We start from the raw sequence: 21,229 nt of genomic DNA, 5'->3' as shown, positions 1-21,229 counted from the left end.
AGGATAAACCTGTTAAAAAAATATAGCATTTCTAGAAACAAAAAATTCATTAGTATGCAAATCATATAAGAAATATCCTTTAGTATCATCCTTATAATTAAAAAAAAAAATTCTAACATGTGACTCAAATTTTGTTCTATGAGCATTTAAAGTGGAAACATAAGCTAAACAACTAAAACATTTGAGGTGCAATAAAATAGGAGTTGTATTGTGAAGTAAAGTAAATAAAGTTTTATTATTGATGAGAGAAGAAAGTAACATGTTTATTAAATGAATAGCATGTTATATAGAAAAATGCCAGAAATTTTTAGGTAAGTGAGCTTGAAAAGAAAGAGATCTTGTCACATTGAAGATGTGTTGATGTTTTCTTTCAACAATTCCATTTTGTTGAGGACACTCAACACAAGACTTTTGGTGTAGGATCCCTTTAGATTTGAAAAACTAATTCATTGAAAATTTAGGTCCATTATCAGTGCGTAAACACTTTAATTTAGTGAAAAATTGTGTTTCAATGTAATAAATAAAGTTGATGAGGTGATGTCTAGTTTCACTTTTAAATTTCATCAAAATTATCCAAGTAAATCTACTATAGTCATTTGCAAGAAAGTATTTATGACCAGAAAAAGAGGAAATAGAATAAGGACCCCAAATGTCAGCGTGCAAAATATCAAATCATAGAGGATTGACTAGTTCTAATAGGATAAGGTAACTTTCTTTGTTTAGCAAATTGACATGTATGACAAATTTTTATTAAACTTGTAAGAAATGAAAGGAAAATGCGAAGCAATACATTTATGTGTAAAATCATAAATGTGACCTAATCTATGGTGCCATAAAATGGAAAAATTTGAAACATAGAGTATTATTACAAGAATTACTAGATATAAGGAGAAATATGTTGACTCGAGCTTGGAAGACATAGAGATCTCCATGTCTATCAGCTCTACCAATCACTTTTTTTGGGTAATTCTGCAAAATGAAGCATTTATTACTAGTAAAGGTGGGGTGATATTTAGATGATTCAATTAATTTTGTTACAGAGATCAAATTAACACAAATTTGGAAGATAGTACACATTATGCAGAGTAATATGTTCAAAGATTTGTATAGAACTAGAGATATTAGTAGTAGTAGTTTGTCAATTAGGTAATTTCATAGTAATGTGTTGAATACTAACATGAGTAAAAAAAATTAACAAAATTATGAGTTATGTGATGAGTACCTATATCCATTATCCAATAGACGACTTGCTTACTTAGTAATGAAGAGGAAACTGAATTGATATGATCATTTTGAATAACAACCATATTAGTTGAAGGATGAATCAATGTTGAAGATGAAGAAACAACAAGATTATTTTGGAGAAATTGAAGAATTTGATTATACCGATGAATAATAGTAAGAGATGCATCGGTACTCTCTTGGTCATTGTTGCTCTGATACCATATTGAATTAAGAGAAGAAGAATAATATGAATTGAAAAACTCTCCTAAAAAAGATGACCCAAGTCTTATATATATATAAACGAAATTAAAATTAACAGACCTTACAAAACAAACTAAACTAAACTGAATTCAGTTATTAGTAGAAATGAACTAAGACTAACTTATATTTAACAACCAAACTAAATTTTTTCACACATGTATCGTGTCCATGGCGAAGGATGGATCTAGAAATGATCAATCTAATCACGCATACAGAGGTCGTTTGTAAAGCTAAAAGGAAGTCGAGGTTGGCGGCAACCATCATTAACCCCCTTCCTCCAAATACAATTTCAAAAGGCCAAACACTTGAGAGACTTTTCAACAATCAGATGGGGCATAAACTTGAAACAGCCTAATAATACCCAAAAAAAACACCAACAAAAGATTCACTTGAGACGCAAAAAGTTAACATCAAGGCAATTAGATCTCAAACCAATCAACAATAAATAGATCATGTCGCACATATTTCACGGTGGCTTTGAAGGGGGACCCTTTGGTCCCGTGTCAGCATGTGAAGATCAACCATAGAGGCTGAAGTTTGAGGCAGGGGATCAGGTGGGGAACGTTCTGTCGAAGATAGGGTCGTGACAATATTGATCGGTGACTAAGGAGAGATATGTGACTTGGTGGCTCCAAATGTAGGAGAGAAGATAAAGGACGAGATAATAGAAGAAGAAATGGGAGAAGAGAAGCCCTTTTTTGGGAAAATTCCAAATTCCACATGGATAATAAATAAAGTTTTATAATAGTTTATAAAGAATGACACCCTTCATCATATTTAGTAAGGATGAATTAAGTCTAATATAAAACCTAAGATAGTATTAGAGCCTACTCGATCGAACCGACCTACCATTTATATACACCCACCAAATCCAATAGTGCTAAGCGTGATGAGGTGTATTGAGAAAAACTAAGTCTCACTTGGATAAGAGATAGAGTTCACCTAATATGGTATCAGAGTCTACTCGATCGAAAAAAAAACAAGTCCGATATGGATAAGAGATAGAGCTCTATAATAGTTTATAACGAATAACACATCTCACCTTACAAGTCGGTTTTATAAAAATGAATTATGTTCGATTTTGTAAGGATCCCCATATAAAACCTAAGACCCCCAAAAACGAGGGAAGATGAAGACCTCTACAAGGGTGGAGGCATACTCGGATGACGGCACTGGAGCAAAATCCTAATGAGAGGGGAAGCAAGGTTAGAGAGAAGGAGAAACTTCTCTCTCTAAAAAGCTCGCTTGTTTTTTTGTCGCTTTTTCTCTAAGACATAACTCAAGTGGTTGAGTTAAGACTTTCAAAGAGTTTAACAAAGAGGTTCAACATTCAATTCATCTACTGACATAACATGTTACATACTATTTCCTTCGTTCCAAAATAAATATCGTTTAAGTTTTCTTTGACATATATTATAGGTTTGTCGCCACACTTTTTTTCAAAAAGAAAACCCTAAGTTTCTCTCTTTATTATCATCTATTAGAGAAGTTGTTTATGACTATTTTTTTTTGTCTTAAATCACCTCTCCAAATCATTTTCCCTTTATTTTATCTAAATAAGTAACTTCCACGCAATTTTAATATTTCTTTTCTAACATTTTGTTGTGATTTCGTCATCTGAGTGCGACGCTTTTTGGTTCTTCTGTCTTGGTGCGACGCTTTTTTCTATCATGGTGTCGTTTTCGTTTTAGTTTATATTGACAAAGTAGCTTTGATCGATTACATATTTCAATCAATGATTTTGACATCATCGACATTGCAGATTCGAAAACATAAGTATTTCAGACACTTGAATTTTGTCATAATTGTAGACATGTTGGCGTATTATTAAGTTTGTTCGCACATTCACCCCTTTTTCTTAACAAAATTAAATTTATATTGCATCGATGTTTTATAATTTAAATCAATGATTACGTTTCTTTCGGTAAAAAAATGTTTTTCTTACATAGATTAACAAACACAATAAATAAATCAATAATCGTATTAATTTTACAAAACTGTCTATCATTAGCTATTGATTATTACCAACTGTCATAAATGTTAAGATTTTTGTTGTTAGCAAAACTGTACAAACAGCACAAGAGGCCATCAATCCCCCTTTTTTTTCATAACAATACCAAAGAGATGCAAGGAGATTATAAACAATCAACATAAAGAGGGTTACACACAGTAAACAATCTGAAAGTTTCCATTGCCTGAGGAAATTCATGGCAGCAGAAAGGGCGGATAGTTCATGCCGATGACTTCAACTTGTCCGAACACTAGTCATGATCCGCCGGTGCTTTGAAATTCTTCACTGATTTTCCCAACACATTTAAAACGGCAACACGTTGTAATTCTTTCGCTTCCTCTAGCGAAAGCTGAATCGATCTTTTCTCTAACTCAACGGCATGTCTGCTAAGTTCAACCGAAGACAGCGATTGAAGCATCTGGACATATTCTGCTTGGTCTGATTGGTCCACTTTCCTTAAAAGCATCTGCAATTGTTGATACCGCTCCTCCCAGTTCACATTTTTAGGTCCAGAAGAAGCTGCCGCCATATAATTAGACTCAACTGGTGCTAACATCACGGCAGATTTCCCAAGCGAAATAGGAATCGAAGGCTTTCCTGATGAGGTTAGCGAAGATGCCATAGGAAAAGGTGCAAATGCTGGGAAACAAGAAACCTTTGGCTCCTTTAACTGAGGTTTGGGTGTAGGAATCTCCTCGTCGCAATAAAGTTGCCTTGAATGTGGGCAACAACTATTAATACTTGTATTTTCAAAACCAGTACTTTTGCTCATTTCTCCTTCCGATTTTCTACGGACGTACACAAGATGTCCATTTGCAGCATTATTTCCTGGAGATTGTTGGAGATGGTGGTTTACCGGGGAGTCTGATGAGGGTCGCTTGGTGCCAGAAGCTTTGTTAGAATCAGTGCCGGTGCCAGGATCCTTATCCTTTAAGAAGGAAGAGCTTCCAACAGAGGTTGGCACCATCTTTTTGTTATCATTCTGCATATCTCTCAATGTTGTCTTCTCTCAAAAACTATGCTCCTAAAGGCAAACTCTTCGTCGTAGCTCTGTAATACTCAGAAAATAAAACACAAAATAAGACTGTCAAGAAGGGTATTAGATATCGAATTTAGATTTCAGACTTCAAAGAGCATTCAACCTGTATCAAATGTTTTCAGATGTTCAATATCTCAAAATAATACTCCATTTGGAATGAAATTTACATATATAAAAAAAAAAAGTATATGAAAAGTTGATGTATCTAGTCTAAATTTTAGATCGGATACATCAACTTTTCAAATATCATTTTGCTTATATTTCATTCCAGATTGAATATTAAAAGAAGCTTTTACAAACTACCTGCATGAAAGGAAACAAAATGTGTTTATAATGTCAATACTAGTCGGTTAAAAGATAATCTGATAATTAATGCTCTTTATCTTTTTTCATTGAACTTGCATTGATTCACTTTGGTATAGTGCATACTGGTTAAAGTCATATTTCGGCCAGCCGACATAGCAACTTGACATCTTTGCCAAACCCGCCACAAAACCAAACACGCACTTAGTTCAAAAGTAGATTACGTTATCTTCTTTGTTTCCCATATTCCAAGTACAGAGATAGATTTGGGAAATTAAAAGCATCTGTTTCCTTTCTATGATTCAAATTTATTCCATATAATAACCATTTTGAAAGAATGGATATATGAACCTTAGGTGCACTAGTATCACATCTAACAGATTACTGTTTTAGATATTAATTTGTCAAAATTTAGGATTATTCAGCAAATTATTGCAAAATACTAAAATTTGAGATGAAAATACTATGGGATTGATGAACAGGTGATGCGATATTAACTATTGAAATATTGAGGATTAAACTAAATGGAGATACAATGCTCTGAATGTTGTGGATTTTGACTTCAAAATTTTAGATTAAACGAGTTCTTAGACCACAACATTGCATTTGAAAAGGCTTAATTTTATAAAAGAAAATATTATTTTTGTTTTAACTTGCATCAAATCAACCACTAGAAACAGATCCTTGTTACTCTTATTGGTTTGTCCTGTGCCGTCTACTATGTGATGGATAAAATTGCTTAATTGAGAAGCAACAATGGAATACAAATTTTCTTATCTGGAAAATGCTGCTGAAGAATATATACTTAAAAAAGTAAGGTACACAACAAAAACCTAAATAATGAACCTATTCTCTATCTACTCAAATTCAAAGTTGAAGGGGACTACATTTTTGTGTAAATTGTCCAATACCAATTAAAACTAAAATCACAATTAGAAATGAAAAAATTGACATAAATCATAAACCCCGAGATCTAAACCCAGATTCCAAAACCATTATAAAAAAACACAAATTTTTACACTTTTTGCAATGGAACACACTTTACCGTGCATTTTGGTTATATGGGTCAAAAAGTTTAGCAGTAAAAACTCAAATCTGAAAACCATAGAGTGATAACAGCAAGCAAATAGCAAAAAGAAAAGTGTGACAAAGAGAGAGTGGAAGAAAACTGACCGATCAGAGAAAAAAAGAAGTGACCCGACGGAAGATGAAAGAGATGGGAAGCTGCAAGCAGGGTTGGTGCGCATGGAATGGAATGCAATTGCAAACAAGTTTGAGAAACTGAGAAGCAGGGAGAAAAGGAGAGATAAAACGAGTAAAAACAACTACACACCCAAAAATATTACTTTATTCCACAGCTCATTTTTTATATTTTTTTTTCAAGATTATAATATCTTAAGATACAATGAGGATTGAGTAAAAAAAATACACTGGGTTCGATTTTGTGCACTATTTTTTTTTTTTTTTACTAAAGTACACTTTTTTTTTGGTTCAATCGATTTTGTGCACTTTTAGTTTGCTCTAACATTGATTGGTCATATATAAATGTGTAATAAAAGAACAATGACATCAAATTAAAAGCAGAAGAAAAAAAAATAGGTTTTTTTTAATCTACATATCCTTTTTTTTTAAAGTTAATTAAAATGTCTCATTTAAGAAAAATATATATTAAATTCTCCTATTTTTTTACACTTTGAATAATTGTTTTTGTCCAATAGGAGTTGTCGGATATGTGACCATGTACCATGTTTAATTTTTTGTCTTCATTTTAACATTTAAATAATTATTTATTTAATTAATAAAAAATAATTAAAAAGCAAAATTATATTTATAAAATTAAATAAAATACATTAAATTGAAGAAAATATTTCATCAATATTATTGCGGTTGATTAAATGTGTCAAAAGAAGAACGTGTTCATAATATTTTGCAGATAAAATAACAAAATATTTTATTTTATTAACAATTCTCTTTTAATTTTACTCTGATCTAATACATAAAAAATAATAAAATAATTAAAATCAAATCAAATAAAATATATTTAAAAGATAAAACATACATCAACACTTTTATTTTGCAGATAGAGCAACTTAATTCTATTTTAAAAACTATTTTTTTCTATTATTATTATTATTATTATTATTATTATTATTATTATTATTATTATTATTATTATTATTATTATTATTATTATTATTATTTGAAAAAAAAAATAGAAGAGAATTGTTAACAAAATATTATTAAGTGTTAATTTATCGAGAAAATATAAGTGAATTGTTAAAATAATATAACACGTTTATTTGACATATCTACTAAACCGTGTTATTTTTATAATTATAATTTTGATTTTTTATTTAAAATTTATTATTATTTTTTATTATATTAACACTATTTTATTTTTATTAGATTGGAGTAAAAATAATAGGAAATCGTTAACAACATACAATTATTTGATTTTTCTATTTATTTAATTTTATTAATATAATTTTATTTTTTTAATATTTTAAATATTTTGTATTAATTAAATTAATAGTTATTAAAAAATAAAAATAAACATAATATATGGTCAAGGATACAACCTCTTACTGAGTCAAAAATAAATTATTTCTTAAAAAAAATAAGACAATTTAATATAAAAATTTCAAATGAGGCTTTTTGAAATTTTTTCAAAAAAGTTTCAATAAAAAAACCAAAAAAATACTCCAAAGTATAGACCAAATTTTAAAATTAAATAAATTTAGCTTTTAAAATTGAGGTTCATAATCAGAAGCATACGGACGCAATAATTTTTTAGCCTAACAGCCAAACCAAACAAATATTCATTTTTTATTACATTACATTTTGGAGAAAGGTTAAGACACAATATAATACTCTATATTGACCAACCAATCCAAATTTAGTGGTATTCGGTCAAATTTGTTGATAATTACCTTATAATTGAATAAATACTTAATTTCGTCAATAAAATTATAAAACTGTATCAACCAAATCCCTTCCATTAAAAACATTCCATAATAAACCCTAAAATTATAATATTTATCCAATTCATCCCTGTTTATAATTGGGAACTATAATGACATTAAAGTGATAATATCAAAGATCCGGTGTCACTGATACATTACATAATATAAACTAACCAAATTAACATTTTGCGATTTTAACCTGTCAATACTGACTACATGTCAAACAAAACACTTAACCTTTACCCTTGGAAAAACAAAGGGAAAAAGTATAGCCCAACTTCCTCTTTTTTGGGGTGCTACTAAAATATTAACAGCATTAAATCAACGAAAATATCTAAACTTATAGCTTCGTTAGGCACACATGTTTGGATGCACGGGCATTTACTCTTTTCGGCATCCCTAGGCTTCACCACCGTGGATTTCCAGAAGCAACAAATCATAGAGTTAGCAAAACACGCAGTCTCAACTTGGTTTGTGAATTTTCCAAACATACACTAGAATAGTCAGATCAAAGTGCTTCTGGAAAACGTAATTCTGCTGGGCCAGGGCCCAATATCCCCTTCTGTTCGCTTATCTTGCCCAGCCCAATAGAAGATTCTACTACATGTCCATTTATTTCATCATCCCACCAACTTGTTCCCTGGCAAAAATGTACCATGCAATGCAAAGTGAAAAAATTAAAATAGTTTAGAGAATGTTAAAAGCATGCCATATGACTCATTTTTAAAAGAATAAAACAGAAACAGGCACCTGACACATTCTAGGAAAATAAAACCAAAATTGATCAAAATATAAATTCCTTTTGAAAGTGGTACACATCAAGGTAAAATACCTCATGATAATCATTCGTCATGTCATCATGATTATAAGTAGCATCTTGCAATAATGGAGTTGCAATTGGGGGTACAATTTCTGGGTCAGGCTTTTGAAATATAAATGTTGTATAGAGACCTGCATTGGAGTGGAAATCCCAGTATATGAGTATTTTCATAAACAATAGTTGAAAGTGAACCAAAGAAACTTACAAGCAATAACATATAAAAGGAAATGATCAATGCATTACCAAGCGCGTCATAAGATCGAGGAAGAAGTCTACCCCTAGTATCCAAAAGGTTTGGAGCATAGTTTGTAAGCAAGCCTGCTAATTGTGCTCTTACAGCAACAACCACAGAAAGTAAATTGAATTAAGACTTGCAATTTGCGAACTCCAAAACTGTTAATAACACAAATTATATATAATTGAAGGATTTAGCTTAGAATGATCAGTCTCCTCCAGAGAATGCGAAACTAACCTGTTGTCATCATAAAATTCCGTCAAATTTTGGATCTCTACGTACTCAAGACCAGCTTCCCTGGCCAGCCTGTGTTTTATGAAGCAATAAACACATGAGATCTATTTTCAAAATTATGATTGAAGATATGAGCCTGAAAGGTACAAGCAGAAACCAATTCCTTCAGAAGTTTAAATTTTACTATCCATATCAAACAAAGTTAATTTCAGCCTGTTTGGAATTTCTTAATGAGTGAAATCAAGCAAAATTGAGCCTTTTCTTTTTAAATCATATTTGCTTGGTAATTACACCAAAGTGGAATTTATACAGTGCATTGGCATAAACCAGCAGAACTCTCAGTTGTCAATCTTGAGCTTTTAAATAAGGATACCTGATTAAACTTGGAAAATGAACCAGGCAATGGGTTTCCGCCGAGACATCATTAACGAATTTCAGCTGATATTTCTTTCCAAATAATGGAAACCTGAAAACGTTAAGCAGATTCAAATGAATAACAACAAACTGTAACTGAAAATAAAGTATAAGCAACATGCAGTTAATACATTATGGAGATGTGTACTTTTCTTCTTCAACTTCAAAAGTAATCATGTAATTCTCTGTCCGGATGCAGTTGGGAACAATGTTTGGCTTCATGCTGCTGCTTTTGTTATGATAGGATTCAACATTCTTCTGATACTTGGCCCTACATGCAGACAATGTTAAGATTGTCCGGTTTATTTGTGTATAAAGATCTCATGCAAATTTTATATGAATCCTCATAGAGTAAATACCTAATATGGTCCATGAAATTGTAGAAACGTATCAACCCAATCCCCAACATTATTAGTATTCCAAAATAATTTCTAGCATTACAAAATGTTAATCAGATAAGTCCCTCTATGATGACATCCTAATATGATCTCTCTTTACAAATTACAAGTAGAATTGATTCAATAATGAAATAAAAAGAACCAGCTTAATCTTGGTCGAAAATGTCATTTTCGTAGGTGATGACTTGTCTGTCTTGTTTTTGACTACATGTGGAGCTCTAGATGTTCGATTGAAGTGATATTTGATTCGTTGGAAAGCTTAGAGAATTATCTACAATCTATCTATTAGACTCAAGACCAAATTCCGCTTCTATCATGGTCAAAAATGGGCTCGAAGTTGACCACGAATTTGTGGAGTTTTTATTGTTTCATGAGGCTCATTAGAATAATAGCTAAATAAAATAAATAGGCACAAAGAAAAAGGAGTTGCTGAAAAAAATGTCTTTTGTCTTTCTTTTGATTGTTTTGTAACTATTTCTAATTAAGACTAGACAAGACAATTATTAAGAAAGTTCATATAGCCATTAGGATTAATGTTAGTTTATTGTGGTTTTTCTTTTCTTCTACCAAACAATGACTCCTATTTATATGCGCCTCACATATGTAGAAAAAAAAGATTAGATTAAATAAAAAACATTTCTCTTGGAGAATTGTGAATGAGATTTTCTCCTCTGAGTTCTTAGATTGGAATTTATTTGAATCTTATCAATTGCTTCCTTACCATTATGGCAATTCCTCTTGGCTTATAATCGTGGTGCCTTCTTTGTCATTTCTTTCCCCAAACTCAGCTTTTGTTAATTTTTTAATTTTCCCATATTTTTATCCATTCATATTTTTGTCTCTAATTACTCTGTTTGGATCTGTTATCAAATGCATCCCCAGTATTACCAACTTAATGTCATTATTCATTATATTCCCTGCAAATACCAACAATAGATGAATCTGATTAGCATTTTACAATTTTAGGGATCATTTTGGAATATTGCTAATGTTGGGGATTAGGCTGACACAGTTCGATGATTTCAGGGACCCAATCGATTGTTTGCTTGATTCTCATAAAAACAATAATGATGACAAAAGTAATAGAGCTCAACTGCAAAAGTGATGTGATGGATGTGTTCCGTAAATAGAAGGCAGAAAATATAAAAAATTACAAGAATAAGTGCAAGGAAAATTGTTTAATCATAACAAGATCATTCATTTTCTGATTTTCGACTTCATTTTATGTGGATTTCATCTGACCACTGGACAGAAATAGATCTCATTATAATGACAAAAGCACAACAGAGCAGAAAAAAACAAATCATCCAGACAAAAGAGAAAACGGGTGTACCTTAAACTAGCAGAAAAATCGAAATCTAAACTGAGGATCAATTCAGAGATCAGGTTTGGCACTACTTGAACATAACAGAGTAAAAGAAGACTGAGAAATTTAGGAGACGGTTGTAAGAAGGCAAGGACGTAGCTCAAAGATGACAGCCCAAAAAGAACTACTAGAAATTTCACTAGGAAAATTAGGTATTCTAATACAGCATCTACCCCAACCCCAATGAAAAATTAAATCAAAGAAAGTAAACACAAGGATTTGATCCAATCACACATCAAGTTTACGAGATGAAACTGAAGAAGAGGGACAATGTTCTTGCAAGTCTTTTAGCTTCCCCAGGAACGGTTTTTCAGAATAAAGGAAAATATTTTTGCTTGGAGTAACAATCTAAAAGCAGAAGAATCCAAGAAAATTCAAACTTTATATCTCGAAGGAAAACTGCGCGATGCAATTGAAGTAGATCGTTCAAAATTGAGTGTATAAGTATAACGACACTTATTTCATGCAAGTGGTGTCAAATGGGTAAACCCTTCATCAAATCTACAGAAACTTATTTGGACACCAAATGTCATTAATTTTCTTCCACCAATGGAGAACATAAAAAAATCAGAGAGCAAACAACTAAACAGGGAAATAATAGGCCTTTGACAATTAAGTCCCATACCATATAGTAGATGAGTCAGGAGTAATACCGAGAAAATAACCCCCTGGTTTCAGTAGAGATGACACATTCTGAAGAAGTCTCCGCGCTTTCTCTTCAGTTTCAAAACACAACTGCATTAAAGATGTTAATCAGAAGAGGACCAACGAGAAAATCAGAGAGGACTGATTAAGAGATGGAAAAAATGTCAAGAAGTGATAATGGCTAAAATAAAAAACTATAATATAATGTCTCAAAAGGGATTGAGACTCCACCTATCTACATTTACTCTATCCTCTTTTTTTAAGAAGACTTATCATTATCAAACAGAGTAAAAACAAAGGGTTAGAAAGTTATAGGGGCCCTGGACCCTGCAGCATCTTGTGCAAATTGTATATCCACGGTGGGTGGTTTAGACTGATGTAGAATGAGAGAGACAAAAGGTGGTTTTCATTGAATTATGAAAGATATATTTATTCTACTAAAAGGCTTACAAGTAAATGAATTTAGAAACAAGCATAAAAGATATACTAATAGTGGACTTGACTGTGGTATAGTATGCTGGGATTAAAAACTATTGTTATTATTTAATAAAATAATAATAATAATTTAAATTAGAGGGATGTTAAATATGTGCAAATTATTATCGAAAATGCTTTCTTATTATTTATTCAAAACTATTTTTATTAATTACTTAAAAAATCAAATAGATGTTTAATTTTTTCATATGGCCCCTTCCACCAATGAGCCCTGGTTCCGCTCCCGACAATAACCATAACTCTATGTAAATAGCCAAAAGTTGTGGAGTTGGATTTCCTGCAGTCGGGGAAACTCACATTCACGCATTTGGTACATTAATGTCAGTTCGATCAAGATTGGACAAGTTTGAAAAATGCATATTTGAATTTTTATTTTATAAATTAAAATATGAAGCCTAAATTTGAATTGTCTGATCTTTATCAAACGGCCTCCAATATTCCAAATGCATGAATGCGCCTTTCCCCGACTAGGGGGAATCCAAATCCAAATTAAATGGATTTTCAAAATATTATCACAACAAGGTAAATTGAGACCTGCAAATGCTGCAAACAGCAGACAAAATCAGCTGTATTGGTCTTCTCCTCCAAATGAGTTTCTATGTTATCCTGTAAAAAACCAACAACAAAACATAAACTAATACTCCCAATAGATATTATTCTGTTCAATTCCAGGTGGACAAAGGCAAAAGCACCCTTAAAGGCACATGGGTTTAAGCCTTAAGGTAAGAAGCACCAAAAAGAATGCATGTCTCGCAGCAGAAAGGTGGTATCATATATGAAAATAAAATATTTGATTCATTTACATCAAATTAAACGATAAGCAACATGTTAAATTCACAAAACCCTAAGTCGGTTGTTGCTAAGAGTTCCAAATACCAGAAACACAATTAGTTTGTAGAAACCCTAAGAGGCAGTAGTGACTGACCGCGGAAGGGTCAAGATGAAAGAAATCGGCAGTGTAAGATTTCCTATTGCTCTCCCATGCTTGTCGAATTTGGTCAATTCCAGAGGAAGAAACATCTGATACAAATGCAATGCAACAACAATAGTAATATATCTATTAAACAAATTGAAGCTAGAGATAGTGAAGATGAAGATACATACCAATACCAATGTAGTGAGCAATTTGGGCGTCGAGGTATTTATCTGCATCAGCACCTCCTCCACAATACAACTCGCACACCTTTTTTGTTTTAATTGAAAATGCAAAAATGAGAATGTGAAGAAGAAGAAGAAGTAAGGGGAATTTAAAAAGGGAAGTGACGATGAATTATAGTACGGACCGTGGCGTAGGGGTGAGCGAATATTTTAATGAGAGCCATTTTCGCAAAATCGTATAGACGCTGATGACTTGACTCGCTCTTCGCCACCATTTGGCTACTCATTCTCTTCAAAACCTTCAATATTAGATGTTGGTTGCCAGAACTAGAGCTATATTATACAGCGCGAGACGCTTCGGAAAGAGCAACCACTGCCTCTACGCAGCAGGGAGCCCTCTTCTACTTTATTTATTTATTCAAAATATACTATTTTTTAGGCAAAAATATATTTTTCCTCTTACTTAATTTTGTTAATTTTGAATAACTTATTTTTTTTTTAAATTATTACTTAAAATTAAATAAATGATCAAATTAAAAAAATAAAATAAAAAACTAAATAATTATCTAAAATTTAGTTAAAGAAACCATTAGAGCAATTATGTTTTTATATTATTAGATATTTTCATTTAGGTAGTTTGTCTTCTTTGCCTTAACTAAAGTGGTACTTGTTAATTGGTAAATATTGATATCGTTATAGTTTTAGATTCGAACTCATAATCTAATAGCTGTGTGACTTAATTCTAGTAAAATTGATCATCTTTTCAAATATAAAAGAAAAATATGTACTTAAAATTTACAAAGAAAAATATGCAATTAGATGTGTAAATTAATTATTTACTATTTTTTAAAAACAAATAAAAAAATAGATTTAAATACATTTTTAGTTCTTGTAATTATAATAATTTTTATTTTCAGTTCTTCTAACTTTTTTTTTTAATTTACTCTTTGTAATATCTGAAAAATTTATTTAGGTTATTAACGTTAAATTAACGTTACAAAAATATTAATTGACAAAACAAAAATGTGGATCAAACGTTTAATATATTTTAGGTCTTGTAAAAATATATCACTTTTCAGTTTTAGTCTCTTAAAAACATTTGTTTGACTTTCATCCCTATAATATCAAAAAAATTTATTTTTTGTTCTTAACGTCAAAGGAAAATTACAAAAATGTAAGCCGACAAATAAATAAAAACGTGGACAAATCGTAGCACTCCAATGAAAATATTAATTTAAATATTAAAAAAATTTATATACTTATTTTTATTTATTATTTAAATATTTTTTTCGGTTAAATAAATAAGAATAATTATTTAAATTTTTTTAGAATACTTATTATATTAGAATTAAGTATACAAAATTAAATAATTATTCTAAACAAATTTTACCAAAACAGTATTTAAATAACAAATAAAAATAATTTGTATACTTATTTCTAATAAAATAAATATACAAACTCTAATGAGAATATAAATTTAAATAATTATTCTATACAAATTTAACCGAAACAATATTTAAATAACAAATAAAAATAATTTGTATACTTATTTCTAATAAAATAAATATACAAACTCTAATGAGAATATAAATTTAAATAATTATTCTATACAAATTTAACCGAAACAATATTTAAATAACAAATAAAAATAATTTGTATACTTATTTATAATAAAATAAGTATTCAAAATCCAATAAAAATACAAATTTAAATAGTTATTTTAAACAAATTTAACTGAAACAATATTTAAATAACAAATAAAATAATTTGTATACTTATTTCTAATAAAATAAGTATACAAACTCTAATGGAATACAAATTTAAATAATTATTTTAAACAAATATAACCAAAACAATATTTAAATAACAAATAAAAATAAGTATACAAATTATTCTAATATTTAAATTAATATTCTCATTAAAGTGTTATGATTGATCCATGTTTTTCTCTATTTATCGACTCACGTTTTTGTTATATTTACAGAGACAAAAAATATATTTAAACATATTTTCCTTTGTCAATTAACGTTTGTAACGTCCATTTGACATTAAAGATTAAAAATAATTTTTTTTGATAAATTTAAATAAATTTTGTTACAGAAACTAAAATTAAATATGTTATATCTACATAGATGAAAAATATATTTAAATAAAAAATTATTATTTATACATTTATATTTTGGCCTCAAATATGTTATACCATGATATTATTTTGGCCTCAAATTTGTAATACTCGAAAAAATTGCTCTCGAAAAACATTCTTTGACATTTAATTTTTTTATATAAACAATTATTAAAAATCAGTATTTATGTTAGTTTCTTGCTACCTAAGACACCTTTCACATTATAAATATATACTTGTTATCGCGGTTGACATTAGTTGATTTTGTAAATTCCGTCTTGAAACCATACTCTTAACTCGGTTGGCAAGTGGCAACCGCATGGGATAAAGTGACAATTTTTATTAATGGTCTTTATATTCAAATTCAGAGACAAATATACCATTTTATAAAATTTATGCACCAGTATTAATTTGTTTCCATAAAAAAAAATTGTTCTGATTTGTGCGTGTGTCTAATTACCGTTTTAAAGCTGCAAAGGCAAAGTCGATGTCCAGCAACCAACATCTAGAGATGGGGGCCCACGAAGAAACCTTAGTGGAAGCAGCACTCCGAGTCCTAAACACCGCCGACCCGTTCGACAAGGCTCGACTCGGCGACTCGGTGGCTTCACGGTGGCTCGACGGTGCCATCACCGAACCCTACAACCCTTCTCTCGACCTTCACATCCCTGATCGTCCAGCAAGGCTATCCACTGTCTCTGCATTTTTTCCAGTCTATCATCTTGCTGCGTTGTTTGTGTTCGACGAAATTCCTCACTGACATGAATGGCTTGTTTTGTTTGGCAGGTGAAGCTGGTGGCTCCGAGTCTCATGCCGAAGCTAGGTAAAGCAGGAAGCTTGCAGAGTAGGATAGCCATTGTGCATAGTCTTGCTCACACTGAAAGCTGGGCCATTGACCTATCTTGGGTACTCTTTTATTTCTTTCGCTCTTTCAAATTCACCTTTTTTTACATGATACTTTTTTGCCTCTGAAATCTGAATAATGTATAATTTTGAATTAGTTCATCCGTTCTGTTTATATTCTAACAACCTCGTATTAGTATAGAGATTAGAGAGAGAATTGGTGGATTTTACAATTTTTTTTTTTATAGAATTGTCCTTATTTTTGTTTCTATGTCTCCACATTGATGAAAAAGCTTGATTTTTGGGGAAGTCAATGAATGGAAACTGCACACATTTCAATGTGGAATTTTGGTTTAAAATAAGTTTTGATAAGGGTATGTGCTTCAGAATAGCACTGGAGCTGGACAATTTTCAGCAATGGCCTTTTACGAGATAAGTAATTTAGAATTAGTAGCCTCACTGCATGAGCTTTTGCATGTCGAAGGGGTGTTTTTTTTATCTCTAACAATCACGTGGGATGAATGTGATCAATACAATGCTCCATGAAATATCATTGTAGTATAAATCGTTATTGCTCCGCGATACGCTATTTAGTACCAATTATTGTCAAATAGCCACTATTGCGGCGCCCTAACACTATAGCATTGTGAAATTGGAAAACACCGCTATTTTCTGCAACCTGCAATGGACAACATTGATACGCAGTACAAGAGAAAACTTAAGAGAGTAATAAGAATGTTTGGAGACTGCTAATTATAGTCATGCCTTACAACAGTTTCGGTGTTTTATGCTATGAACTATCCAAATTGAAATATAAGCAAAAATGATATTTGACCAAATACATCAACTTTTCAAATACCTTTTTGCTTATCTTTTATTCTAAGGGGGGTTATGAAGCACCGATGCTCCAAACTGCTAATGTATCAATGTTGTACATGTATCCAATACCAATATGCGTACGAATATGATACTCCAAATACATATCCAACAAGGAGTGTCCTCCATTTTCTTAAAAGACTATTAATTGATACATTTGGGATACAGTTCTAAAATCTTGTCTTATAGCTTTCCATACACAGCTTTGTTCTTTATCAAGTTGTGAGCAGAATTAGAGTACACACTCCTTTATTAATTCTTTGATGGTATTAAAAAAAGAGATATGCTTGTGAGATATGAGTGCAGATGTTCATGTTCTATTTTGATCATGGTGGCGATCGACTTCTTGAGTTGACAGAGTTTTCTCTTCCTGAATTAGACTTGGGAGTTATGCTTTCTTGGATCATGAGAATGGGGAAATGAAAATGATACGTTATGTCACATTGGTTAGGGAAACGTACACTTGTGACATATTTAAAAGGACACAAATATAGTTTTGACAAGGATAAGAGAAAGATGTGTCTGTTTTTTTTTTGTTATGCTTCACGATTATCTTTTCATAAGTTTTGATCATCATGTACATTTATATTTATATATAGTTATATACTAATAAAAGATATCAATGTCTTCGCAAATATTATGTGTCGTATCGTACTAGGCCATATCATAACTTTATTTTTTAAGAATTTCTTGTACCTCGTATGTGTGTGGCATCGTACTTGTATTGTATTATTAGGTATATGGGTGTCACAGGTTTTATTTGAGGTCTTAATGCTTCTTCTTTGCACAAAATAATTAAACAGGAATTTGATCATTTCATATTCCCTTTGGCTTTTAGCTTATCTCTGTGACTAAGCTGTGGGCTCCATATAGTTCTTCTTTGGCGGCTAAAACATGTGATTTGCTCTTGATTGTGCATAGTTTTCTACAGCATCTAACTTTTCTAGCCTAACCCAAGTGTTCAGAAAAGATCTAACTTTTGTAACCCAAGCCCCCTAAAACTCGAGTAAGTTGCACTTTTAGACGCATAGTCTTGAACTTAAAATTTAGTTGACCCTTTTAGCTGTGCATGTGTTATTGTTTGTTTCAAAATCATTTAGGGTATCTTTGATTATCTTTTAAAAAACACTCTTATGTTTTAAAAGAATTAAGAAAACTGTTTTTAAAAAGTACAATCTAACAAGCCCTTATTAGCCAGCTACAAACATTTATCAGTAAAACTATTCAGATGTATAATATAAACTATTGCAGGATATAATAGCTCGTTTTGGTAAGCAAGAGGCAATGTCTAGAGAATTCTTTACAGATTTCGTGAAGGTGGCACAGGATGAAGGGAGACACTTCACTCTTCTTGCTGCACGACTTGAGGAGCTAGGTTCTTATTATGGAGCATTACCGGCTCATGATGGCCTCTGGGATTCTGCCACTGCCACTTCCAAGGATTTGTTATCACGATTAGCAATTGAACATTGTGTCCACGAGGTGTGTCTTACATTGCGAATTTCTTCCATTATCATATTTGGTTGTTTATGGTTTTGCTTTATGTTTATGATGATTGAGGCAATTAATCGAATTACTGATTTATTGATCAGATACCTAGATCACTTTTTATTTTTTGTGAAAATGAACACTGAATAAGAAGGTTGCTTGTCAATGCTGGATTTATCGATTTTTTGGTGGGTGTGGGAGAGAGGAGTGCTTAATCAATTTTTGGGAAAAAGAATTAGCCTCTCAAAAGCTCTGATTTTTTTAAAATGAAATCACAGTGTTCCATATAATATAGTTTTCTTTCTTGATACTTAAGTGAGATGAGAGTTTGTCCTAGCTCCTAGGGTCTCTTAGTTACTAGTATTGGTCAAGTCTTTTTTCTTTGGAGAACCGAAGAGTGAAGTTTTCCAACCCAAGTTGCAATTATATGTTTTATTGGCCAAGTTTTAAAGCAAAGGAAGATTTATTTCCTCAATTGAAGCTTTGAAACTATAAAAGTTATTTATTCATTCATTTAATTTTGACATTTGTCAATCCCGGATTGCAGAGGGGAGCGATCAACTTCAAAAGCGTGATAGGAAAAAACGTGTGAGCAGAACGTCCATTATTTGATATATTAAGAATTATTATACATTTAATACTAATAAATACATAATTGCTGAAAAATAAAATAATCACTCAAAATTCATGAAATCATCTATGGACATTAGGTTAATCACATCATCACTCTCAAAGCGTTCTTTCAAAGGTTGGTTATACTTATGTAAACTAAGTCTTGCAACATTTGATGCTCAAGCCTATTTCTTTTCTTGGAGTGAATCTACATTATAATTTAAATGTTAGTTTAAATTATAAATCTACATTATGAAACTCTAAATTTAAATAATTTAAAATCAACTAATTACACACTAAACCGTATTCTAGTTGCGCTCACAACCGGAAGAACTACAGGTCAAATTCAGTATGTTGATTGCAAGCAGCTGCAGATTTGGTGTATGTGCTCCATACCTCCTCCACCACTCAGCTGCAATGCAACTCTTATATGCATTAGCATATACATTAATCATTATGTAATTAAATTATTAAGAAATAGACTTAACCAAGAGCCAATGTTGATCTTTGCCTTTATGAATTAGGATTATTTCATGAATTTTGAGTGATTTATCTCATTTTTTAGCAGTTATGTATTTGTTAATATATCAAATAGTGTCTGTTCTGCTCCCACCGTATTTCTTATCCCACTTTTGGAGTTGGCTTCTCCGCAGTTCGGGATTGACAACCATAATATCCACAATATATCAAAATTAAACTAGATGTTCATTGTTCGTTGAGCCAACTACTTTAATAAATATTAATGGTTTCTCTATTCCAGCAAATATATTTCCATTTGATTCAGTATTATTGCCTTTAGGCTTTGAATTTCTAGGTTTGCTCTAGATAGAAATCGACGCCTCAGATTGAAGGTGTGTTCGACACTACACCAACGCATGTGGTTATATACAATCACTTCAACTTTTTAAAATTATTATCGTTGTTTATGTGTCATTGCCGTCATACTCGTGCTTCAGAAGGTTTGCTCCTATGCTAATTTCAGACTAAACTTTGTTAGAATGGCCTTTCTATTCCTTTTCTCTCACACACATATGGTTCTACATCACATAAAATTGGTTTTGTCTAAACTGTACCAGGCCAGGGGACTTGATGTGCTGCCTACAACAATCTCACGTTTCCGCAATGGTGGCGATAACACTACAGCAGATTTACTAGAAAGTGTAGTTTACCCAGAAGAAATTACACATTGTGCGGCTGGAGTGAAATGGTTCAAGTATCTATGCCAGAGGTCTAGAAATCCAGCCTCGGAGCAAGAAATTTGTGCAGTAGAAAATGGAACAACAATAGAGGGGGATGAAGTGATTCCAAAGTTTCATGCAATAGTGAGGACATATTTCAGAGGACCTTTAAAACCACCTTTTAATGAGGCAGCCAGAAAAGCTGCTGGATTTGGTCCTGAGTGGTATGAACCGCTTGCTGTTAAAGTGGACAATGCACAATAAAATGTTATTAATGTCTACTATGTATGAATAATATTTATCAATTTTATAAATATATTTTAATTTTAGTATTCATAATTTGATAATATTAGTAAAGTCAATAAAAAATATTTCCCCGCGTGAGCAAAAGATTTGAAGTGCTTTGAAGCTGAATGGTAGTTTTATATATCTGGCTACACTTTTGTTTACAAAACAACATTTATACTTGGAACATAAAATTAATAAGTTAAAAAATGAGAACAGGGTTATACACCGACAATCAATCCGATTCATGTAATCCGCCAAAATAAATTATTCCATTGATTGTGATTTGAGTTTTACATTATATCTATTATTGCATTCT

General features: G+C 31.3%; 3 protein-coding genes and 1 long non-coding RNA gene across 6 annotated transcripts; 1 reads left to right on the top strand and 3 right to left on the bottom strand.

Annotated features, from left to right (window-relative positions):
• Positions 1-652: 652 nt before the first annotated feature.
• Positions 653-2,281, bottom strand: LOC113786576 (uncharacterized). The gene is made up of 2 exons (XR_003472826.2): positions 1,223-2,281; positions 653-969 (listed from the first exon to the last, which is right to left on the bottom strand). It is a non-coding gene; the product is annotated as an uncharacterized lncRNA (long non-coding RNA).
• A 1,167-nt stretch (positions 2,282-3,448) lies between these two features.
• Positions 3,449-6,203, bottom strand: LOC101504613 (uncharacterized). The gene is made up of 2 exons (XM_012716517.3): positions 6,012-6,203; positions 3,449-4,546 (listed from the first exon to the last, which is right to left on the bottom strand). Exon 2 carries the CDS (start codon positions 4,482-4,484, stop codon positions 3,747-3,749), a length of 738 nt encoding a protein of 245 aa, XP_012571971.1. The 5' UTR covers positions 4,485-4,546; positions 6,012-6,203; the 3' UTR covers positions 3,449-3,746.
• A 1,647-nt stretch (positions 6,204-7,850) lies between these two features.
• On the bottom strand, positions 7,851-13,908 carry LOC101504931 (mRNA cap guanine-N(7) methyltransferase 2). Of its 3 annotated transcripts, XM_004502574.4 has the most exons (11): positions 13,692-13,903; positions 13,513-13,591; positions 13,334-13,428; positions 12,943-13,014; positions 11,894-12,003; positions 9,653-9,775; positions 9,464-9,556; positions 9,094-9,162; positions 8,865-8,953; positions 8,634-8,752; positions 7,851-8,441 (listed from the first exon to the last, which is right to left on the bottom strand). In XM_004502574.4, the coding sequence occupies exons 1-11, from the start codon at positions 13,791-13,793 to the stop codon at positions 8,310-8,312; spliced, it is 1,083 nt and encodes a 360-aa protein (XP_004502631.1). In that variant the 5' UTR covers positions 13,794-13,903; the 3' UTR covers positions 7,851-8,309. The 3 variants fall into 3 exon arrangements, with proteins under 3 accessions (XP_004502631.1, XP_073224641.1, XP_012571970.1); XM_073368540.1 differs by lacking the exon at positions 7,851-8,441 and having other exon boundaries at positions 8,865-9,014; positions 13,692-13,908; XM_012716516.3 differs by lacking the exon at positions 7,851-8,441 and having other exon boundaries at positions 8,865-8,942; positions 13,692-13,907.
• A 1,977-nt stretch (positions 13,909-15,885) lies between these two features.
• On the top strand, positions 15,886-20,957 carry LOC101504077 (uncharacterized). The gene is made up of 4 exons (XM_004502572.4): positions 15,886-16,322; positions 16,415-16,534; positions 18,599-18,829; positions 20,524-20,957. Exons 1-4 carry the CDS (start codon positions 16,116-16,118, stop codon positions 20,887-20,889), a joined length of 924 nt encoding a protein of 307 aa, XP_004502629.1. The 5' UTR covers positions 15,886-16,115; the 3' UTR covers positions 20,890-20,957.
• Positions 20,958-21,229: the final 272 nt, after the last annotated feature.

Source organism: Cicer arietinum, chromosome 5 (genome assembly GCF_000331145.2).
Source record: "Cicer arietinum cultivar CDC Frontier isolate Library 1 chromosome 5, Cicar.CDCFrontier_v2.0, whole genome shotgun sequence".
In the NCBI taxonomy this organism is placed as follows: Eukaryota; Viridiplantae; Streptophyta; class Magnoliopsida; order Fabales; family Fabaceae; genus Cicer; species Cicer arietinum.
The sequence above is the reverse complement of the archived record's forward strand: the minus strand, read 5'-3'. Positions and strand labels throughout refer to the sequence as shown.

Coding starts and splice junctions, on each gene's coding strand:
- LOC101504613 (XM_012716517.3), bottom strand. CDS start 4,484: ATGCAGAATGATAACAAAAAGATGGTGCCAACCTCTGTTGGAAGCTCT.
- LOC101504931 (XM_004502574.4), bottom strand. CDS start 13,793: ATGAGTAGCCAAATGGTGGCGAAGAGCGAGTCAAGTCATCAGCGTCTA. Junction 9,557..9,652: donor TTTGAAGTTGAAGAAGAAAA/GTACACATCTCC, acceptor TAACGTTTTCAG/GTTTCCATTATTTGGAAAGA. Junction 8,753..8,864: donor TCGATCTTATGACGCGCTTG/GTAATGCATTGA, acceptor ACTCCAATGCAG/GTCTCTATACAACATTTATA.
- LOC101504077 (XM_004502572.4), top strand. CDS start 16,116: ATGTCCAGCAACCAACATCTAGAGATGGGGGCCCACGAAGAAACCTTA. Junction 16,535..18,598: donor GGGCCATTGACCTATCTTGG/GTACTCTTTTAT, acceptor AAACTATTGCAG/GATATAATAGCTCGTTTTGG. Junction 18,830..20,523: donor TTGAACATTGTGTCCACGAG/GTGTGTCTTACA, acceptor AAACTGTACCAG/GCCAGGGGACTTGATGTGCT.